Source organism: Peromyscus maniculatus, chromosome 21 (genome assembly GCF_049852395.1).
Source record: "Peromyscus maniculatus bairdii isolate BWxNUB_F1_BW_parent chromosome 21, HU_Pman_BW_mat_3.1, whole genome shotgun sequence".
NCBI classification, from domain to species: Eukaryota; Metazoa; Chordata; class Mammalia; order Rodentia; family Cricetidae; genus Peromyscus; species Peromyscus maniculatus.
The window spans coordinates 4057780-4077842 of record NC_134872.1 but is presented as its reverse complement, the minus strand read 5'-3'; the positions used below and the strand labels follow the sequence as shown (position 1 = coordinate 4077842).

Here is a 20063-nt window from a genome sequence, read left to right as displayed (position 1 = left end):
GCACCTGCTTTGGTAGTTTACTTAAGACACCTGTTCTCCTTATTAGGTTAACACTTGGGAAACACAGGTGATCAGTTGCTGAGTATTGAACAATGATAAATTATTGTATTACATTATTCCTTACCGCCTGGATATTTTTGATGGTCCTTTTTGCCTCCGGCTCTGTGTGGCCCTGGTTGGAAAAGGAAGGGGTGGTACCTTATTCCTCTGGAATTGGCGGCAAAGCAGGGGATCCTGATGTCCTCTGGAGCTTGAGAGTGAGAGGCCCTGTTTGTTTGACTGTATATGAAGAGAGATTTTTCTGGGATGGAGGTGAGATAAAAGGTTTTAGGTGAGACAGGTGGACCCAGTGAGGAAAGCCCTCGAGTTTAGCAGCTGTAGGGGTTACAAGAATTACTTTGAAGGGTCCCTGCCACTTAGGGGAAAGGGGTGTAGGACGCTGACCCGGAGGGGAAAGAAGAACCTGATCCCCAATGTGTATTGGAGATGGACAAGGATTGTCACATGGCTGAGGCAGTGAACAGTCCACATAGCTCCATAGAATAGACCTTAGATGACATAAAAGAGGGGTTAACAGACTGTCTGGAACAGCTGGAGGCTTGGAAAAGACCTGGTGTTAGAACTGGTCTGAGGAGATATTTAACTTTTCCTGCTGCATGGTCATTATATGGCCTGAGACATGGATCCTCCTTTTGCTGTGAGAAGTCCATGCTCCCTCCAAATAGCAGCGTGGGACAGGAGGATATGAAAAGCATATTTGGAGTCTGTAGAGTTAGTGGCTAGGAGGAGGAGGAGGGGAGCCGCTGGCGCGTCTGGGATAAGGCACATGTGTGGGGCGAAAGAAATGGACGCCCCTACCTTAGCTAGGAGATCCCTCCCCATTAAAGGTACAGGGCAGCTTGGCACCACTAAGAATGTGTGTGTGAGAGGGATGCCTCTGAAAATACAATTAAGTGGCGGTGTCTGTTGAGGCAGATAAGGCTGTCCCCCAACCCCGACAATAGGGAGACGAGGAGAGGTGGGCCCCCAAAACTCTCTCAGGACAGAGTAGGTAGCTCCGGTGTCCAAAAGGAACGAGATGGGGTGCCCATTAACTTTGATCACTACCCTTGGTTCCCTGTGTGAGATGGGAGTGGCCGGGGCGGAAACCGGGCAGCGTCAATCCTCGTTGTAGGCCACGCCTACAAAGTCAGCCGGAGAGTCGTTGTCACATTCATCCTCATCTGGCGTTCCTGTGTCGCTTGGGACATCAGGACAGTCAGCTGACCAGTGACCCCTCTTGTGGCATTTCGGACAAGGCTTTGCCGGTGCCTTTCGTGTGCCGTTGGTGCACGCCCGTGCCCAGTGGCCTTCTCTCCCGCACTTGTAACAGGAACCAGACGGCTTTCGGGGAGCCGGTCGGACAGTGCTTGCCAGCATCTGGCAGCTCCTTCTATGGGCTTTTTCATCTCTACCATGGTACACCTTAAAAGCTATTGCCAGCATGTCTGCCTGCGGAGTCAGTGGGCCATTCTCCAAACGTTTAAGTTTGTCTCTAATGTCGGGGAAGCTCTGAGAGACAAAGTGGGTCATTAACAGCTGCCTGCCCTCAGGGCTCTCCGGGTCTAAGCTGGTGAACTGAAGTAGAGCCTTGGTGAGCCGCTCTAAGAACTTAGACGGATTTTCATCCTTATCTTGGATCACCATTTTTAGTTTTTCATAGTTTACTGGTTTTAGGGCAGCCTTACGGAGGCCTGTCAGGAGACAGGTAATAAACCTATCTCTGGCTAGACAGCCACTCTGGGTGTTATAGTTCCAGTGTGGCTCCTGGTCAGGAACCGCTTCGGCTCCTGGGGGGTGTGAAAGGTTAGTCTGATGAATTTCGTCTGCGTGGGATCTAGCCTGTTCCCATACCCGCCTGCGCTCCTCCGGGAGTAAATTATTAGAAAGTATCATGTATATATCATGAAAGGTGAGACTATAAGATTGAGTTATATATTGAAATTGTTTAATGAAGGAAGCAGAATTAGACGTATAAGAACCCAGTTTACTTTCTATCTGAGAGAGTTCTGCTAGAGAGAATGGAACATGAACTTTAACCAGTCCATCCACACCCGCCACCTCTCGCAAAGGGAGAACAGTGGAAGGTTCTGGATGGCTGGAATCAGCCGATTTAGCAGCTCGAGAGCGGGTGGTAGGGGGAGTGAAGTTTGGAGCCAGGGCAGGGCTTTTGGAAGCAGCCGCTGCCGAGGAAGAAGCAGCTTTAGAAGAGGAAGAGTCTGGAGGGGGAGCGGAAGGAACGGTTGTTCTAGGAGCTGGAGCCGGAGGTCGGATAGGTGGGGGTTCATTAGCGGGGTCTAAAGTTAGAGAGTCCGGAGTCAGAGAATCCTCCGGTTTAGGCATAGCTAACATCATATGAGCAGGAGAAAAAGAATCCAGAAGAGACGGTTTAGCACTGAGAAAGAAAAACGCTATCACATAGGGTAACTCTTTCCATTTGCCTGAACGCTGACAGTAATTGGATAACTCCCGCAAAACATCGGGATCCAAGGAGCCGTTAGGCGGCCAGTTTTTGTTATTGTCTAGAGTATACTTTGGCCATTTTTTCATACATAAACGAATTAGTGTAGAAATCTTTATGTGAGGCATTAAACTGAGAGGTCTTAAAGCTTCAACAAGACAGCCCAATGGAGAGGAAGGAGTAACAGAGTTGGAAGCCTTGTTTCCCATGTCTGCAGCAGAGGCAGAAAAATAAAAAAAAAATAAAAATGAAAATAAAAATAAAAATAAACGTAATCCGGAGCCAAGACCTCAGGCGTCCCCAGAGTCTAGGACGGATTTCAGGCACAGGCTGCTTCTAGGCTCGTCAGCCAAAGAAGCAGGGGCCCCCTCCACGGTGAGGAAAGGACTCCCCGGGAGTCCAGACCACGTTTGCTCCTTCGTCAAGGAGATGGACCGGGTCGATCTCACGTGGATTTACAGGGACGCACCCGACGGTGGCCCCCAACGCGAAAAATATCTCAGGCTGCAGGCGTGGGAGACGGCTGGAAAAGTTGGGCCAGTTGGCCAGCGATAGGGGCCGACCGCAGCCAATGAAGACCGTGGTCGGGGGTTCCCCCGGTCTCCAGAACACGTGTGAGGCGCCGAACACACAGGTGCAGGAAACCGTCTACGCTGGCCGAAAGCGTGGGCACTCACCAATCCGGTCGGTGTTGGATGGAAATTGGATGCGATTCAGGCGAATGGAGAGCGGTCTGTCGCGTACGGAGCAGATTCCCCGGTCCGCGGGCTGCCGGCGGAAAGCGCCTGGGAGCGCCCGCCGGGAGCGCCCGCTCGGGCACGGCACCAGAATGTTAGGTTTTGCCTGCGTTGTGTTCTTACCCTTTGCAAGGAAACGTCACGCACCAGAATGTTAGGTTTTGTCTGCATTGTGTTCTTACCCTTTGCAAGGAAACGTCACGAAACACGACAGAATCCGCTTATAGAGTTTATTAGAAACAGGATAGAACGTGCAGGCCTGTGGGAAAGACACGTGCGTGGAGAAGAGGGGGGAGGGAATATCGCGCCGGACTTTTAAAACCAGCTGGGGGCGTGGCCAGGTCACGTCACTACATGGTCATGTTGCGCGCTTACATCACCATGCAATGGCACGGGACTCTGATCACGCGAGACCCCTTGGCCCGGAACTTGCTAGGCGGAGGTATCCTAGCTACGGGACGCTCTTTTGATGCGGAAGTGGCTAGGCGGAAGTGTCCGCCCAGTAAATATAGCCGCGTTGTGAACCCTTCATAAAGACCCAGAAAAGGCTGAGAAAACATGGCATGTGATGTGGAGTGCAGGGAACTGTTGCGGGAATCTTAAAAGTTCTTATTAATAAAATCAAACCTGAGGCCAGTTATTGGGGTCAATGCTGGTAGATCAGAGAGACAGAACAAGCCACAGCTATCTCACCTTGCCAATTCCTCAGCTGGTCTTGTTTCCTCAGACTGGAAGCTTCTGTGTCCTCATCCCAATGGCTCTCAGCTGAACTGCTGCTGGAAAGCCTGAAGCTTAACCAGCCACATGCTGCTAGTTTCTGGTCCTCATGCTTTATATATCTTTCTGCTTTCTACCACCACTCCCTGGGATTAAATGCTGGCTTTCTGGGATTAAAGGCATGTGTCACCATGCGTGGCTATTTCCAATGTGGCCTTGAACTCACAGAGATCCAGAGGGATTTCTATCTCTGGAATGCTAGGATTAAAGGTGTGAGTGCCACCATTTTCTAGCCTTTGTATTTAGTGGCTGTCTGTTCTCTGACCCCAGATAAATTTATTAGAGTACACAATATTTTGGGGAACACAATACCACCACAGGGAACCATGGAGTTGGCCTGGCTGGCCTAGCTGCCTTGAGAGGCATGCATCATACGTTTTATCAGGTTGGAGTCCATGGCTCCTGGAGCACAACGTGCCTTCCAGTTCCAGAGAGACAGATGCACTCTTTCAGGCAGTTAACCATTCAGGCCACTCTCTGTTCCTCTGTATGTCCCCTTAGTCATCAAGGAAGCACGAGAGCTTGATAGCAAATAGGTCTTAGACATCAATCTTGTGTACCCAGTACAGCTTACAGACTTGGTTGTATCCTGGCAACTACGGGTTGTCTTCTGACCCACACATGCACCTTAACTGGGGTGTGCCCTCATTCCCACACTATATACAAATAGTAATGCTATAAATACATAAATAGTTTAAAATTTCTTTGTATGACTTGACCTTAAATCCTTCTGACAGCTTCTCCTCACAATGTGGGTTTTGGACACAGGCGAATTCACCCACTGGAAGTCTGGAGGAAAACTGGACACAATGTATACACTTGTATTTCTGTGTTCTTCAACAGGAAATCTTGTTTCCTCTTTTGATTTTCGTTACATTGATTTACTAATTCTGTGAGGGGATGGGTGTGTCATGATGCCTGTGTGAGGCTCAGATGATAGCTTCTGGGAGATGGTTCTTCCCTTCATGTGGCTTCCCTGGATCGATCTCAGGTCATGAAGCTTGGGGACAAGCCCCCTTTTACCCCCTGAGCCCTCTCGATGGTCCCCTTGGAGACCAGTGGGTTTGGACTTTTCCTCTTGAAGGTTCCCTACATTCCTGGACTTTGCTCACAGAAGAGCCTGCCACCCTGACATTAGAAAAGGCGTTTTCTGGCCTCACATGTAGCAGCGTTGCCTTGGGAGGCTCTGGAGAACCCCGCCTTCTTGCCCAGGTCCCAGCTGCAGGAGTGTCAGCCAGCTGCTGCCTGGAAGATCCCGTATTTGCACCGCGAGCTTGGGTGTCACTGCGTGTGTTAGTCACTGTGGTCGTTTGATGAGATGACCACACTTCTTGGTCATTTGAATACTCAGTTCCCAGCTGGTGCTGTTTGGGGAGGCTTGGGAGGTGGGGCCTTGGAGGCTTGTGTCACTGGGAGGGTGGTTGGAGATGTGAGTCCTCAGCTGTTTCTCCTGCCAGGCTGTCACCTTCTGCAACACTTCCCTGCCATGATGGTGATGGACTCTTAACTCTCTGGAACCCTAAGCCCCAGACAAAACCTTCCTTCTGTGAGTTGCCCTGGATATGATGTCTCTCACAGCAGCAGGTTAGTAACCGATACAGTTGCTTTCCCATTGCTGTGACTTAATGCCTGACAGGAAACCACTTAGGGAGGAGGGTTTATCCTGGTTTATGGTTCTAGGGGATACAGTCTGCCCTGGTGGGGAGGCTAGCAGCAGGAACTTGAGGTGTCTGGTCCCATTGAGTCTGCAGTGGGGAATGTTAGTGCCCAGCCTGTTTTTTTTTTTTTTTTTTTTTTTTTTGAGACAGGGTTTCTCTGTGTATCCCTGGCTGTCCTGGAACTCATTCTGTAGACCAGACTGGCCTCAAACTCACAGAGATCCTCCTACTGGGTTGCTGTGTCCCGCCTTAATATAATGTGTTAATCTGAGTCTTATTGCTACTTGATATGCCCATGTTTGGATGATATCCATGGGGGTCTGCCCTATTCCTGGAGAGAGACAAAAGAGGAGTGGATGGGGTGGGGGAGGTGGAGGGGAGGGACTGGAAGGGGAGGAGAAAGAGGAAACTGATATAAGGATGTAATATATGAGAGAATACATAAAAAAATTAAATCTTAAAAAGAAAAGCTAACACACAGTGTAACCCCAGCCCTGGGCAGAGACAGGAGGACCCAGCTGATCTGAATCAGTGAGCTCCAGAAGCAAAGGGAGGCTGAGGAAGTTTGGATAGGAATGGCCCCCACAGGCTCATATATTCAAATGCTTCTTCATTAGGAGGTGGCATTAGGAGGCGTGTCCTTGTTGGCAGACGTGAGCCACTGGGGTGGGCTTTGAGGTTTCAAATGCTCAAGCCAGACCCAGTGTCTTCTCTTCCTGCTGCCTGTGGATCCAGATGTAGAATTCTTGGCTCCTCCAGCACCATGTCGCCTGCATAATGCTATGCTTCCTGCCATGATAACAATGGACTAAACCTCTGAATCTGGGAGCCAGCCCCAATTAAATGTTTTCCTTTGTAAGAGTTGCTGTGAACCAGGTGGCAGTGGTGCATGTCTTTTTAATCCCAGCACTGGTGAGACAGAGGCAGGCGGATCTCTGTGAATTTGAGGCCAGCCTGGTCTACATGGTGAATTCCAGGACAGCCAAGGGCTACCCAGAAAACCCAGTCGCAAAAAAAAAAAAAAAAAAAAAAAAGTTGCTGTGGTCATGGTGTCTCTTCATGAAATAGAAAATAGAAATGCTAAGATATGACCATGTCTAAAAAAATAATGAGCCAGGAGGTGGTGGTGTACCCCTTTAATCCCAGCACTTGGGAGGCAGAGGCAGGCAGATATCTGTGAGTTCAAGGCTAGCCTGTTCTACAAAGCCATTTCCAGGAAAGGTGCAAAGCTACACAGAGAAACCCTGTCTCGAAAAACAAAGCAAACAAACAAACAAAAAACAAACAAAATAATGTATGCTGAGGTGCTGGAGTGAAGGCTCCATGGCCAATTGTGCATGCTGCTCTTGCAGAGAGAGGACCAGAGTTTGCTTCTGGCATCCACAAGGGACAGTTCACAGCTGCCTGTCACTCAGTTCCAGGGGAAACAACATCCTCCTTGACACTGTATTACATGCACAAACCCACACTCAGACACACACATGCAATTAAACATAAAATGAAATATTTAAACACTCTCAGGTTAGGCTGGAGAAACAGCTTAGAGGTTGAGAGCACTGGCTGCTCTTTTAAGAGGTCCTAAGTTCAATTCCCAACATCACATGATGTCTCACAGCCATCTATAATGAGGTCTGATGTCCTCTTCTGGCATGAAGACAAAATGCAGGCAGATAACTATGAATAAACAACAAACAAACAAACAAATACATACATACGTCTTTTTTTCCCCCCTGGAGTTGAGGACTGAACCCAGGGCCTTGCGCTTGCTAGGCAAGTGCTGTACCACTGAGCTAAATCCCCAACCCCAATAAATAAGTCTTTTAAAAAAATAAGTTTAAAAACTTCCAGGTTGAACTGGGCATCGTGGGCAGGGTTTAACCTCACTATTCGGAAGGCAGAGCCAGGTAGAACTCTGTGAATTCAAGTCCAGCCAGTGTACATAGTGAGACCCTGTTATAAGGGGAAAAAAAAAGGTTGAGACAATGCAGGAAGACATTTGACTATGGGTACTTCCAAAACCACATGCATCCATGTGCATTGTACACACAGACACACACACAGAGAGATACACACACAGACAACATACATCACCTCTCATATTGTACAATAAAGTACTATTTCCTGCATGAGGCAGGAGGAACATTAGTTCTAGCCCAGTCTGCTCCACAATGTGAGTTCCTGGACAAGGTAGGTAATGTGGTGAATCTGACCAAAATACAAAGTGAAGGTGATATGGTTGCTGATTCTGCCATGCCAGCTCCCAGGAAGCTGAGGCAGAAGGATTGTATGGAGTTCTAGGCCAACCTGGGCTACATACTGCGTTCAAGTCCAACCTGGGCTACAGTGTGAAACTCTCTCCAAAACACAAACAAACATCAAGTAAAAGAGGATACAGGTGCACACCACCATGTCTGCTTTCCTGGGGCATTCTTGATCCAGCAGCACAAACAGAATGGAGGAAAATGTTCCTTGATGATCATCGGAAGCTGTTGAGAACATCCCATAACATAAACTGTCCCCTCAAAACACAGAGAAGGGAAATGTACACTCGGTGCTTTTGGAAAACCACCCTATCTGTGAGAGTCACAGAGGGAGAATGGTGACCTCTGTCCTGTCCATCCTATCTGAAACTCTGGAACATCTAGACCCTCCTGCCCCAGACCCTGGCATGCACACATTTATACAAACAGTGTCTGTGGAGAGTCCATTGGTAGCTAGGGGAGGGCAGAGCTGGGTGCCTGCACCCGGGGCCCTGATCCTTGGGATCTTATGTCCTACAGGGGCAGACACCACCCAAATAACCACCCACAAATGCAGAGGTGTGACCATGCCAGGGCTCCACGGGAAGCTACACTTGGGAGTGAGGTGCTGAAGAGGAGATTTGAGTCTAAAAGGAAGGTTTCAAACCTTCCCCGAGAAGCTGAGGTCTGAGTGTGAAGTGGACCTAAGGATGGTGGAACCAGACTCAGGAGCCTTCAGGTCAGGGCTCAGCAAACCCCAGGCTGTCTGCAGGTGGAAGCAGGGCAGGACTGGAATTGGAATCCATGGAATGAATTGAGGGGTAAATAGTGAACAATGGAGCTGGAGAGATGGGGCCACCCTCACAGGGCCTTGGAGACCAGGTTAAGGAATGGGACGTGAACTCAAGTCAATGAAATGCAATTGAATTGGTTTAGTCAGGGAATGATACAGTCAGACTGTGTTTTTCATGATGGCCTTTTGTTGATGTAACCAACCATCTTATTAAAATAAGAAACACAGAACCAATGTAAAAGAGAAAGCCGAGAGGTCAGAGCGCAAAGCTAAAATCTTACCTCCTGCAGTGCTCCTAGCTTCCCCGAGAGAGAGCTACTTCCTGTGTGTCTGTCTTTAAATAGTCTTTCTGTTCTGCCTTCTCATTGGTTGTAAACCCAACCACATGACTGCCTCGTCACTGCCTGTAAGTACTGCCCTCCAGGTCTTAAAGGCATATGTCTCCAATACTGGCTGTATCCCTGAACACACAGAGATCTACCTAGCTCTTCTAACCACCATGCTCTTGCTATGGCTCTAATAGCTCTGACCCCAGGGCAACTTTATTTATTAACATACAATTAAAATCACATTTCAGTACAAATAAAATACCACCATTGCCTTTAATCCCTCTAATCCCAGCATTTGGGAGGCAGAGACAGGTGCATCTCTATGAGTCTGAGGCTAGCCTGATCTACACAGAGCTTTGGGTATCATCAAGAATTTCTGGAAAGAAGCAGTGTCTACAAAGACTGATTGGTTAGACCTGCAGTGATGGGGAGAGGTTGGGATGATGCAGGTCCAGAGGCTAATTATCTTATCTTAGGCTAGCCTCAGACTCCTGAAGAGCCATTTCTTGCCCACCTCTGAGTAGAAACTAACATTCAATGACTAAAAGATAAAAACCTTTGAAATCTATTAACTTAGTGACTTTCACAGACCCAAAAGCTAAGAATACCACTAAATAGCATCTGAGGCTGTAGGAGGGAATCCCCCATCTTGCTGTAACTGCCTCTAAAAGATTCTGTCAATGTTTTTTAACAGTGTCTTGATCTGTGACTTTCTTTGTTCTGCTCCTATGAAATGTTCATGCAACTGTCTCCATGTTGGAACATGGGGTTGGGGGTGACTAAGTACATGGTCACTCAAATATGGCTCTGATTTTTTATATCAGCTTAGTGGCTGCACATGAATCTGTTGACAATTTAATTATCTGTGGACCCTCAGTCAGTGCCCCCGTGGCCACTCAGGACATGGCTTGGTGGGGCTAGGGTTCCCATATGTAGGTTTAAATTTAGTCTCTATTTTCTATTTATCAATAGGGCTGGGGTAAAAACCTGCCATCTCAGAGAGGCTGAGTAGCAACTAGGATGAGTCTCTTCCCTCATCCCAGAACCTAGAGAAGCTCAAACTCCAGCCCCCGCCCTTTCCTTCCTGTAAGTCTTTTCTATCCAAATTGCTGGCTTCTCTATGGCCAGTTCTGGTCAAGTAGTCCCTGGCTTCACCCTGATTCAAGGCATAACTTTATTGGGTGATCTCAGAAATGTCAGAGTGCAATCAAAATACCCCACAACATGGCTCTACAATAAACAATTTGTTATTCCCTTTGATGCCAGAGCTGTGTGTTTGGATGACACAGGCCAGTCAGGGCTGCCCTGTGAGACTCTGTGGAAAGAAAACAAAATGAGTGAAGCTGGAGTGGCCTCTCCAGCGCCCTTCACCTCTGAAAGTGTTGAGTTCCCTCTTCTTCTGTCAGTTATCACCCTCTGAGCGTCACAGGAACAGTGCTGCCAGCTTCCAAGAGTAAACTGTGGGGCAGGTTAACACAGGACGGAGGCCCGACTGGCTCTGTGACAGGAACAAAGTGCTGTATCCTCAGCCAGTGGCTTCCCTAATGGAACCTGCACCAGAGTGAACATGGCAGCTCCCTCTTCAGTGCCAGGCTGGGTGGAGGGCACTGCTGGTCAAGATCTGGTCAGAGCCAGCTTCCCAGACCTGCAGAAGGTCCTTCTGTGGAAGCCACAATTCCTGGATGGGGAGAGCTTGGTGTGGTCTCTCTCTCTTCCTCCCTCCCTCTTTTCTTTCTTTCTTTCTTTCTTTCTTTCTTTCTTTCTTTCTTTCTTTCTTTCTTTCTTTCTTTCTTTCTTTCTTTCTTTCTTTCTCTTTCCTTTCTTCTCTCTCTCTCTCTCTCTCTCTCTCTCTCTCTCTCTCTCTCTGTCTTGTTTTTTCTACCCTGACCTCACCCCTGTACTTTATAGACAAGGCTGGCCTTGAACTCAGAAAGATCCACCTGCCTCTGCTTCCTGAGTACTGGGATTAAGATTTGCACCACTGTTCCTGGCCATGACTGGGTTTGGTCACTGGTTTGTGCTTTAACTAAAAGGGCCTCACTGAGGACAGGAGGAGCCAACTGTGTACAAGTCAGAAGCTCGTCTGGCCCTCCATAGCTGTCCTTTCTCTGTGTCAAATGCACTTGGATGCTCCTTGGACCTTCTGAGGGCCCTGTTCTGAGGTGACATCTATCCTAGGGGAAGGAAGCTGTGGGAGGATTCCTTCAGGGAGTCCCTGGGAGAACTCTGGTCAGGGCCAGAGCCATTGCTGCCCTCTGCTGCCCTCTTGTGACTGTTTGAGGTAATGCACTTGCTGCACACACCTGACCCCCTGAGTGTCATCCTGGGACCCACATGTGGGAAGGAGAGAACCAACTACCAAGTTGTCCTCTGACCTCCATACATGTGCCATAGCACGCGTGTGCCCTGCCCCCACACTACACACAAATAATTTGTTTTAAAGAAGAAACAAGATAAAATCCTGGTGACCAGAGAGGACACTCTGCTTGAGAGTATGTATTCAGTGTCCACAGTCAGGTGACTCACAACAGTCTGTAATGCCATGTTCTAGCCTGCAAGGGCCGTGCATTCTCAGACACACACACACACACAGGCTCATATATGCATATAATTAGACAATATAAGCCAGGCATGGTGGCACACACCTTTAATCTCAGCACTCAGGAGACAGAGCCAGGCAGATCCCCATGAGTTTGTCTACATAGTAAGTTCCAGTCCAGCCTGGGCGAAATAGTGAGACCCTGCCTCAAAAAGAAAAACAATTCATTAAACAGTCAGAATGCCTCTCTCAGTTACACTCACCCCATCCTCTCCTGTGCCCATCAGCTCCTCAGTTCCACATCAGTTCTCAAAGCATATGACTATGATGTCGCTTCCCTCTGTCTTCTCCAGCACAAACTATGTCCTCAGAGTCTCCACCTTTGTCCCTCTGCCTGAGAACCCACCCACCCTGCATCTAGTGGACATCTCAGCCCAGCATCACCTACTGAGAACCTCCATGTCCCTCCTCCTGTATCCCTGACAGTCTTCCTCTTCTTCACCCATGGCAACTCTGTCTTCCTCCAGGACAGTCTGCAGCTCTGCCTGCTGCTCCACCCCTCCCTCTCACACCCAGAGTTAGTCCAGGGGGAAGAGCTGTGATGTCACCTGCAGAGTGGACCCAGGATGCCTCACTTCCCATCCCCCATCTCACAGGGCAGGAGACTGCAGTGAGCAGCAGAGCAGGACTCTGCTTCCCCAGGTCCCCACTGCCTGCCTGGCTCCTCCCCTGCTGGAGTTCCCTCCAGCAGATCCTGTCAGGAGAGAAGTTGTGCCTCTGTCCCCTTCTGCTCAACTGCTCTGACTCCCAGTCACACTGTGAGCACAGGTCTGTGTTGTGTGACAGACTTTCTCTGGAAACACACACACACACACACACACACACACACACACACACACACACACAATCCTATTCACCTCAGACAGGGAACTAATAGCTGACAAAGTAACCATTGCATCAATGTCCAGCTTGGTGAACCAGTGAGTTTTTATTGGGGTCACCAATAGGAGTGTCGGGGAGGGGTTACTCACAGGTGCAGGTGTTGGGGAATGTTATTTTAAGGCATTTTATTTTAATGTTACTTTTGTTTATGTTGTATTTGTTTAACTCTCTGAAGCTGTGTTACTGTGCTTATTTAATACCCCTCATGGTTTAATAAAGAACTGAATGGCCAATGGTAAGGCACGAGAAAGGATAGGTGTGGCTGGCAGGCAGAGAGGATAAATAGAAGGAGAAACCTGGGAAGAGGGAATGGAGATTGAGGAGCCAGAGAAGGAGGAGGACTCCAGGGGCCAGCCACCCAGCTACACAGCAAGTCATGGAGTAAGAGTAAGATTTACAGAAGTAAGAGAACCGCAAAAGCCCAGAGGCAAAAGATAGATGGGACAAGTTAAGTAAAGCTGGCCAGAAACTAAGCCAAACTATGCCTGGGCATTCATAAGCAATGATAAGCCTCTGTGTGTGGTTAATTTGGGAGCTGGGTGGTGGATCCCTCATAAGAGTTGAGACAAACAACAAAACAAACTGTCTCCACGCAAAATAACAGGGATTAACAATAGTTAGTCATTGATAACTCTCAATATCAACGGATTCAATTTCCCAATAAAAAGACACAGACTAACAGAATGGATTCAAGAACAGGACCCATCTTTCTGATGCATACAAAAAGAAAAGAAAGAAAGAAAGAAAGGCAACTCCACGATTTAGGAGTTTTTCAGGGCACACTATAAATGCTCACACGACAGTTCCAGGAATGGATAGAATTGGGGTGTGTGAGGGATGATAACCTCACCCACAGGGATACGGGAGAATGTATTCTTCGAAGGTTCTAGAAAGTGGGTGAACCAGCCTAGGGTAGGGGCGTCCATGTCTCCCATCAGGTAAAGGAGACTTCCGGTCCTGGCGTGTAAGGCGGACACACTCAGAAAACAGTCTAAACGCATAGGAATCGTTCTTGATTAAAGGGAACACTGACCTACTTGTCTAATTATGCAGATTATCGGTCTCCCCTGGCACCTGTAGAGACTGAAACAAAAAATAATACAAGCAGAGGAAGAAACAATATCACCCCAGTGAAGAAGAAAACAAGTTATTTCAAGACAGTCAAATTTAAACAGTATCTATCCACAAATCCAGCCCTACAGAAAGTGCTAGAAGGAAAACTCCAACACATGGGAGTTAATTACACCCACGGAAACACAGGAAATAAATGATTTCATAGTAACAAAACCAAAGAAGGGAAGCACACACACACACACACACACACACACACACACACACACACACCACCACCACCACCACCAACAACAACAACACCAATAACAAACAACAAAATAAAACACACCTCAACACTAAAGATGGGCATTACCTCGGAGTAAAGGGTTGGAAAAAGATGTTCTAAGAAAATATACCCAAGAAGTAAGCTGGGGTAGCTACTCTAGTACTTAACAAAATAGACTTCATCCAAATTAATCAAAAAAGTTGAGGAATATTAATATTCACCAAATTCATTTAATATTCAACAAAGGAAAAAACCACAAAGATGATGTTTCAATACTTAACATCTATGCCATGTACTCAAGGGCACCCTAATTTGTAAAAGAAACATTACTAAAGCATAAACCATACATCGACCCTCACACATCAATAGTGGGAGACTTCAGTAGACCCCACTCTCACCGGTGGACAGGTCAATGAGACAAACATTAAACAGAGAAGTACTGGAGCTAACAGACATTATAATCCAAATGGACCAAGCAGATATCTACAGAACACTCTATTCAAACACAAAAGACTATACCTTCTTCTCAGAATATACCTCATGGAATATTCTCCAAAACTGATCACATACTCTGACACAAAGCAAGTCTCAACAGATACAAAAAAAATAGAAATAACCACCTGCGCCCTTCAGACCACCACTGGTTAAAGCTGGATTTCAACAACAACAGAAACAACAGAAAGTCTACAAATTCATGGAAGCTGAACAGCTCTCTACTGGATAACTACTGGGTTAAGACAGAAAGATATAAAGAAATGAAATGAAAGACTTCCTAGAACTTAATGAAAATGAATGCAAACATACCCAAACTAATGGGACACAATGAAAGTGGGGCTAAGATGAAAGTTCATGGCACTAAGTGTCTACATAAGATAACCGGAGAGATCTCATACCAGCAACTTAACAGCACACATGAGAGCTCTAGAACAAAAAGAAGAAGGCACACCAAAGAGGAGTAGCTGGCTAGAAATAATCAAACTGAGGGCTGATATCTATAAAATAGAAACAAAGAGAACAATACAAAGAATCAATGAAACAAAGAGTTGGTTCTTTGAGAAAGTCAACAAGATAGACAAATCTTTATACAAACTAACTATAAGACTGAAAGAAAATATCTAAATTAGCAAAATCAGAAATGAAAAGGGGGCATACGAACAGACACTTAGGAAATCTAAAGAATCATTAGGTCATACTTTAAAAACCTGTACTCTATAAAACTGAAAAATTTAAAAGCAATGGACAATTTTCTTGATAGATACCACTTGCCAAAGTTAAATCAAGATCAGATAAACAATTTAAATAGACCTATAATCCCTAAGGAAATAGAAGCAGTCACTAAAAGTCTCCCAACCAAAAAGTCCATGGCCAAACATTTTTGCCCAGAATTCTATCAGATTTTGAAAGAATTATTACCTCCAAGACTCCTCAAATTATTCCACAAAATAGAAACCAAAGGGACATTGCAAAAATTATTTTATGAGGCCACCGTCACCCTGGTACTCAAACCACACAAAGATACAACAAAGGAAATGAATTACAAACTGATTTCCCTTAGGAACATAGATGCAAAAAATACTCAATGAAATACTTGCAAATAAACATACTGAAAGAAAAAAACCCACATGATCATCTCTTTAGATGCTGAAAACAGTTTTTGAAAAAATCCAACACTCCTTCTTGATAAAAGTTTTGGAGAGATCAGGGATACAAGGAACCTACCTAAGCATAATCAAGGCAATTCACAGCAAATCTACAGCCAACATCAAATTAAATGGAGAGAAACAAAGCTATTCAACTAAAATCAGGAACAAGACAAGGCTGTCAACTCTGTCCATATTTGTTCAATGTTGGTTTGGAAGTTCTCACTAGAGAAATCAGACAACTGAAGGAGATCAAGAGGCTATAAATAGGAAAGGAAGAAGTCAAAGACTGATTTTATAGGATCTTTGCTCAGATGTCACCCTCTGAATGACACCACGCTGAACACTTATCTTTTTTTTTTTTTCTTTTTTTAAAGCGTCCTTAGGGCAGGGTGGATGGCTGAGATGCAGAGAGAACCTTCTGCTCCTGCCCAGAACCAAGTTCAGTTCCCAGCACCCACACTCAGGGAATCTGACACCCTCTTCTGACCTCCAGGAGCCCTGCACTCACCTGACCACACCCACATGGATAGCACACATCCACTGTGGTGGATTCCGTGAGCAATGTCCCAACAGTGCTGGGTAGTTGAACTTTGTTCCCTAGTTGGTGGGGCTATTTGGGGAGGTTGAGGTGTAAGAGGTGTGACTTGCTGGAGAAAGTATGGTACTGGGGGAGGGAGGGGCTGTGAGAGTCAAACCATCAGCCAGGCAGTGGTGGCCCAAGCTTTTAATCCCAGCACTCGGGAGGCAGAGCCAGGCGGATCTCTGTGAATTTGAGGCCAGCCTGGTCTACAAAGTGAGTTCCAGGAAAGGTGCAAAACTACACAGAGAAACCCTGTCTCGAAAAACAAACAAACAAAAAAAGAAAAACAAAAAAGAGTCAAGCAATCTGCTTCTATATTGCTCTCTCTGCTTCCTGTTTGCAACTGAAGATGTGAGGTCTCAGCTTCCTGCTTGCCCCACCATGCCTGCAGCTCTGTGAACTGCTTGTCTGCCGTGATGCACTCTTATCCACTGGAGCTGCAGCCCAAACAAACTCTTTAAATGTTGTTTTGGTCATGGTATTTTATCATAGCATCAGAAAGGTAATTAACACAAACACATAATTAAAAAAATAATTTTGAGATGATGTCAATATGTAGACCAGGCTAGACTTGAACTCAAAGATATCTACCTGACTCTACATCATGACATAAACCATGTATGTGTCAGCATGCCACACTAAAAAAATTAATAAATATAAAAAAACAATAGCTCTCTACCCTGTTCCTCTACCCTGCACTCTGGACACTTTCCTTCTGCCCTCCACCTCCCCACACAACCTATCCTTGTTGATTCCCCTTACACTGTATCACAAGCATCTTCCCACCGCAGCACTTGTTCCAGGAGACCAGCAACTCTGTATCACTTCCCAGTGTGTCTTAGAAACAGGACTTCATCTCACATCTGGAACAGACACTGTGGGCTGATTACAATGGCCACTGCTGTGTCCCCTGCTTGAGGAGTGGATTTCCTCCATCCTAGATGGAGACAGTGACAGCTGACCAAGGAAAACATCCATCCAGGGTCAGCTCGGTGAACCCTGAGCTCACTGGTCACTCACAGGAGCCTGGGTGACTCGGAGGATAACCAATGAGCGACCCACCCCAGCATGCATGTCACTCACCCAGCTGCATCACTGCAGTCCCCTGCACAGCTCCCAGCAACTCCACTCAACAGTCTCCTCTCCCTCAGGAACTGCAGCTGGTTTAACCCTGAGAGGGAAGTGCTACATTGTGTCAGCTCCGTGAACCTGTAGCTTCTTGTGTTTCCTGAGCCTCATCAGCTCCTCCTGGATCCAGCAGGGATGTTTCAGTCTAGAGGAAAATTCACACCCTCACCTCCCTCTTCTACAGAAGCTCCCTTGATTAACACAACCTCAGGCCACATGCTGTGTGTCGGGTGCAGCACCAGGTCCCCTCACACTGAGGTCAGAGTCACCTGAGCTTCCCCTCAGCAAAGCCCTCCCTCCCTCCCCACCTGCCTTTCTGTCTTTGATCCATGATCCTATTTTTTTTTATTCATTCATCAAACATTTATTGAGTATGAATGTTTGCTGGGTCCCAGGCACTGGAAGTCATCATCCCTCACAAGACAAAGATGGCTGCATCGTGACAGAGATTGTCACCTTCTTGGTCTTCAAACATCTCAGCTAAACTCCTGGAGCTCCTGACTCTAGGTCACAAACCTAGAAGAGAAAACTGCAGGGGCCAGAACCTGGAGCAGGGGTGAAGTAATTTCCATCTCTGGTGTTCCTACAATCTATTTTATAAGAGGTTCATTAATTGTATGTCTATGAGTGTTTTTCTTGGCTGTATGTGTTTGTACCATGTGCCTATCTGGTGTCCACAGGGGCAGTGGAAGCCATGGAACAGGAGTTATGGACAGTGTGAGCCATGGTGCAGGTGCTGGGATTTGAACCCGGGTCCTCTGCAAGAGCAGCAAGTGCTCTCAACCCAGCTATCTCTGCAGTCCCTGGATTATGTCTTTTATTTTCTTTGATCATTAAAACTTTTTTCATTCATTTTAGCACCAGTCAAAGATCCCCCTTTTCCCTCTGCCCACCCATCCTGCCTCCTCCTCCTCCCAACCCTGACTCCCACCCACAAGAAGGCAAGCCTTCCTTTTAAATAAACTTAGTTCTACAATAGACTCAGCCTGAAAATCCCTGAGTCACCACTGGGGGCAGCACCAGGATTCCCAGAGCCAGGGAGGGAGAGGGGACCTTGGGGAGAACATAGATCCAACAGGACAGATCTGAGATGAGAACCTGTGCATCCCTCCTCTCTGCCCATCCTACAACCCGGGTTAGATTCTGAAAGATGGGGAAGGAGAGAACCTCAGGGAGGGGCCTGGAAGGAGGCAGAAGCCCAGGAGACTGAAGTTCATCTTCTCAGCCCACAGTCTCCTGAGTGTGGAGGCTTAGTTGGGCCTTGATGGGACAAGGATGGACAAACACCTGTTAATGCTGTCACTCAGGGACCCCAGGGGATAAAGAGGCAGGGACCACTCACAGGAACAAGAACAGGCCTAGTCCTCCATACAAACTAAAAAGACAAGAAATAAACAGAGAAGACAGGGTGAAGAGCCATGGCCAGGTCAGAGCCCAGGCTAACCTGTCACAGCAGCCCTGGCTGTTCACAATCATGGGGACAGGACAAGGCTCTGTCATCCCAGTGTCCCTGTGATCACAGACTCTCAGCATGTGGTTCAAGTGATGAAGAGAACAGAGCCAGGAGGTGACAGAGCTGAGGAGTGACCATGTCACAGCCAACAATGGACTGAGCTCCACCTGGGCACAGTCCTGTTCACACTCAGCTCCCACAGCCTCATCTTGTCCACCAGATACACACAGCATAATGAACACAGATTCTGGAAGGTTCTCCATGATGCCATTTATTTCCTCCACAAGCTCTAAGTATTTCAACCATTTAATTTATTCATCAATCCACCTGTCAGATCAAGGATGTGAACAACCAAGTTCACATTCAGGTTATTATTTTCAGTGGGGCGTCAGGGGCTGCAGCTCAGGGCAGCATGGAGGTGACAGGATGGAGATGTCCCCTCCTGTCTGCTGCACCAGGAAGGTTGGCTGTGGAAGGGAACACAGGCAGTGTAGGGACAGGGTCCTGGTGTGCAGGGTGGCCTGGGCTCCCCAGTTCTTCACATTGAGCCCACAGCGTCACAGGGAACATCAGACACTGTTGCTGAGAGTAAACTGAGGGGCTCAGGACGTCACAGCAGAGACCTGAGCACATCTCTGTCACTGTCAGGACAGGCAGCTGTCTTCACGCTACAAACAAGAGATATGAACAGTCACTGTGAAGACAACATCCCAACAACCCACCACTCACTCAGAGGGGATTCTGGGAGTCCCTGAACCCCAATCATGTCCACTTTCCCTCCCCAAATCAGTCCCCAGAGTGTCACCTTCACAGCCTGGGAGAGACACATCAGAGCTCTGGCCACTGTCCCTGCCTAGGGAAAAATTATATATAGTCACAGGAAGATGAAAACATGGCCTCTAGAAGATTTCACTGGAGGAGGTATTATGGGTTGGCAGAGCTCCCCAAATACTCCAGCTTCACCCCAAGGGCCTCAGGGACAATCCCGCTCCCCACACTTACCTTTAGCTGGAGTATAGTTCCCTCCTTTTCCACCTGTGAGAAGAAAAGCTGTGAGAGATCAGGGAAGACCTGACCCTAGGAAGTTTCCAGAACTGACAGCAGACCCAGGTTAGAGACAGGAGCAATGAGGGATGTGGATGTTTCCCAATAGTGAGGCAGAGCACACTTCTAAAAGAGGCTGAGAGAGAACCAGACCTGCCCTTTCCTACCTGTGTTTCTCCTCCTCCACCACACAACAGCCACCACAGCTCCAATGATCACAGCTACAACAACAGCAATGATTGCCCAGATGTGGACAGGGGACTGAGGAGGCTCTGGGAAGCGAAGGACAGAAGGGGAAGTTGGGGGTCATGATGCCAGCTCTCAGCCCTGATCCTTTTCAGGGTCTTCAGAGGGCTCCAGC

The 20063-nt window shown here is 47.4% G+C and overlaps 1 protein-coding gene, 1 long non-coding RNA gene and 1 pseudogene across 6 annotated transcripts in view; 1 reads left to right on the top strand and 2 right to left on the bottom strand.

Annotated features, from left to right (window-relative positions):
- Window positions 1-20063, bottom strand: part of LOC143269903 (H-2 class I histocompatibility antigen, Q10 alpha chain-like) — a 175075-nt pseudogene that overhangs the window by 116383 nt on the left and 38629 nt on the right. The gene's annotated exons all lie outside the window — the stretch shown is intronic.
- The window catches only part of LOC143269911 (uncharacterized), a 124292-nt gene that overhangs the window by 70191 nt on the left and 34038 nt on the right, over window positions 1-20063 (top strand). The window lies entirely within an intron of this gene.
- The window catches only part of LOC102926614 (H-2 class I histocompatibility antigen, Q10 alpha chain-like), a 139416-nt gene that overhangs the window by 116383 nt on the left and 2970 nt on the right, over window positions 1-20063 (bottom strand). Inside the window, exons 5-8 of one of the 4 annotated variants that reach the window (XM_076557299.1) lie at window positions 19870-19974; window positions 19661-19693; window positions 19464-19511; window positions 18904-19326 (exon numbers count right to left, since the gene is read on the bottom strand). In XM_076557299.1, the coding sequence (XP_076413414.1) occupies window positions 19322-19326; window positions 19464-19511; window positions 19661-19693; window positions 19870-19974 (191 nt within the window). In that variant the 3' untranslated portion in view covers window positions 18904-19321. Of the gene's footprint in view, window positions 1-18903; window positions 19327-19463; window positions 19694-19869; window positions 19975-20063 lie in introns of those variants that run through there. The other 3 variants (XM_076557300.1, XM_076557301.1, XR_013046698.1) reach the window with 3 other exon arrangements.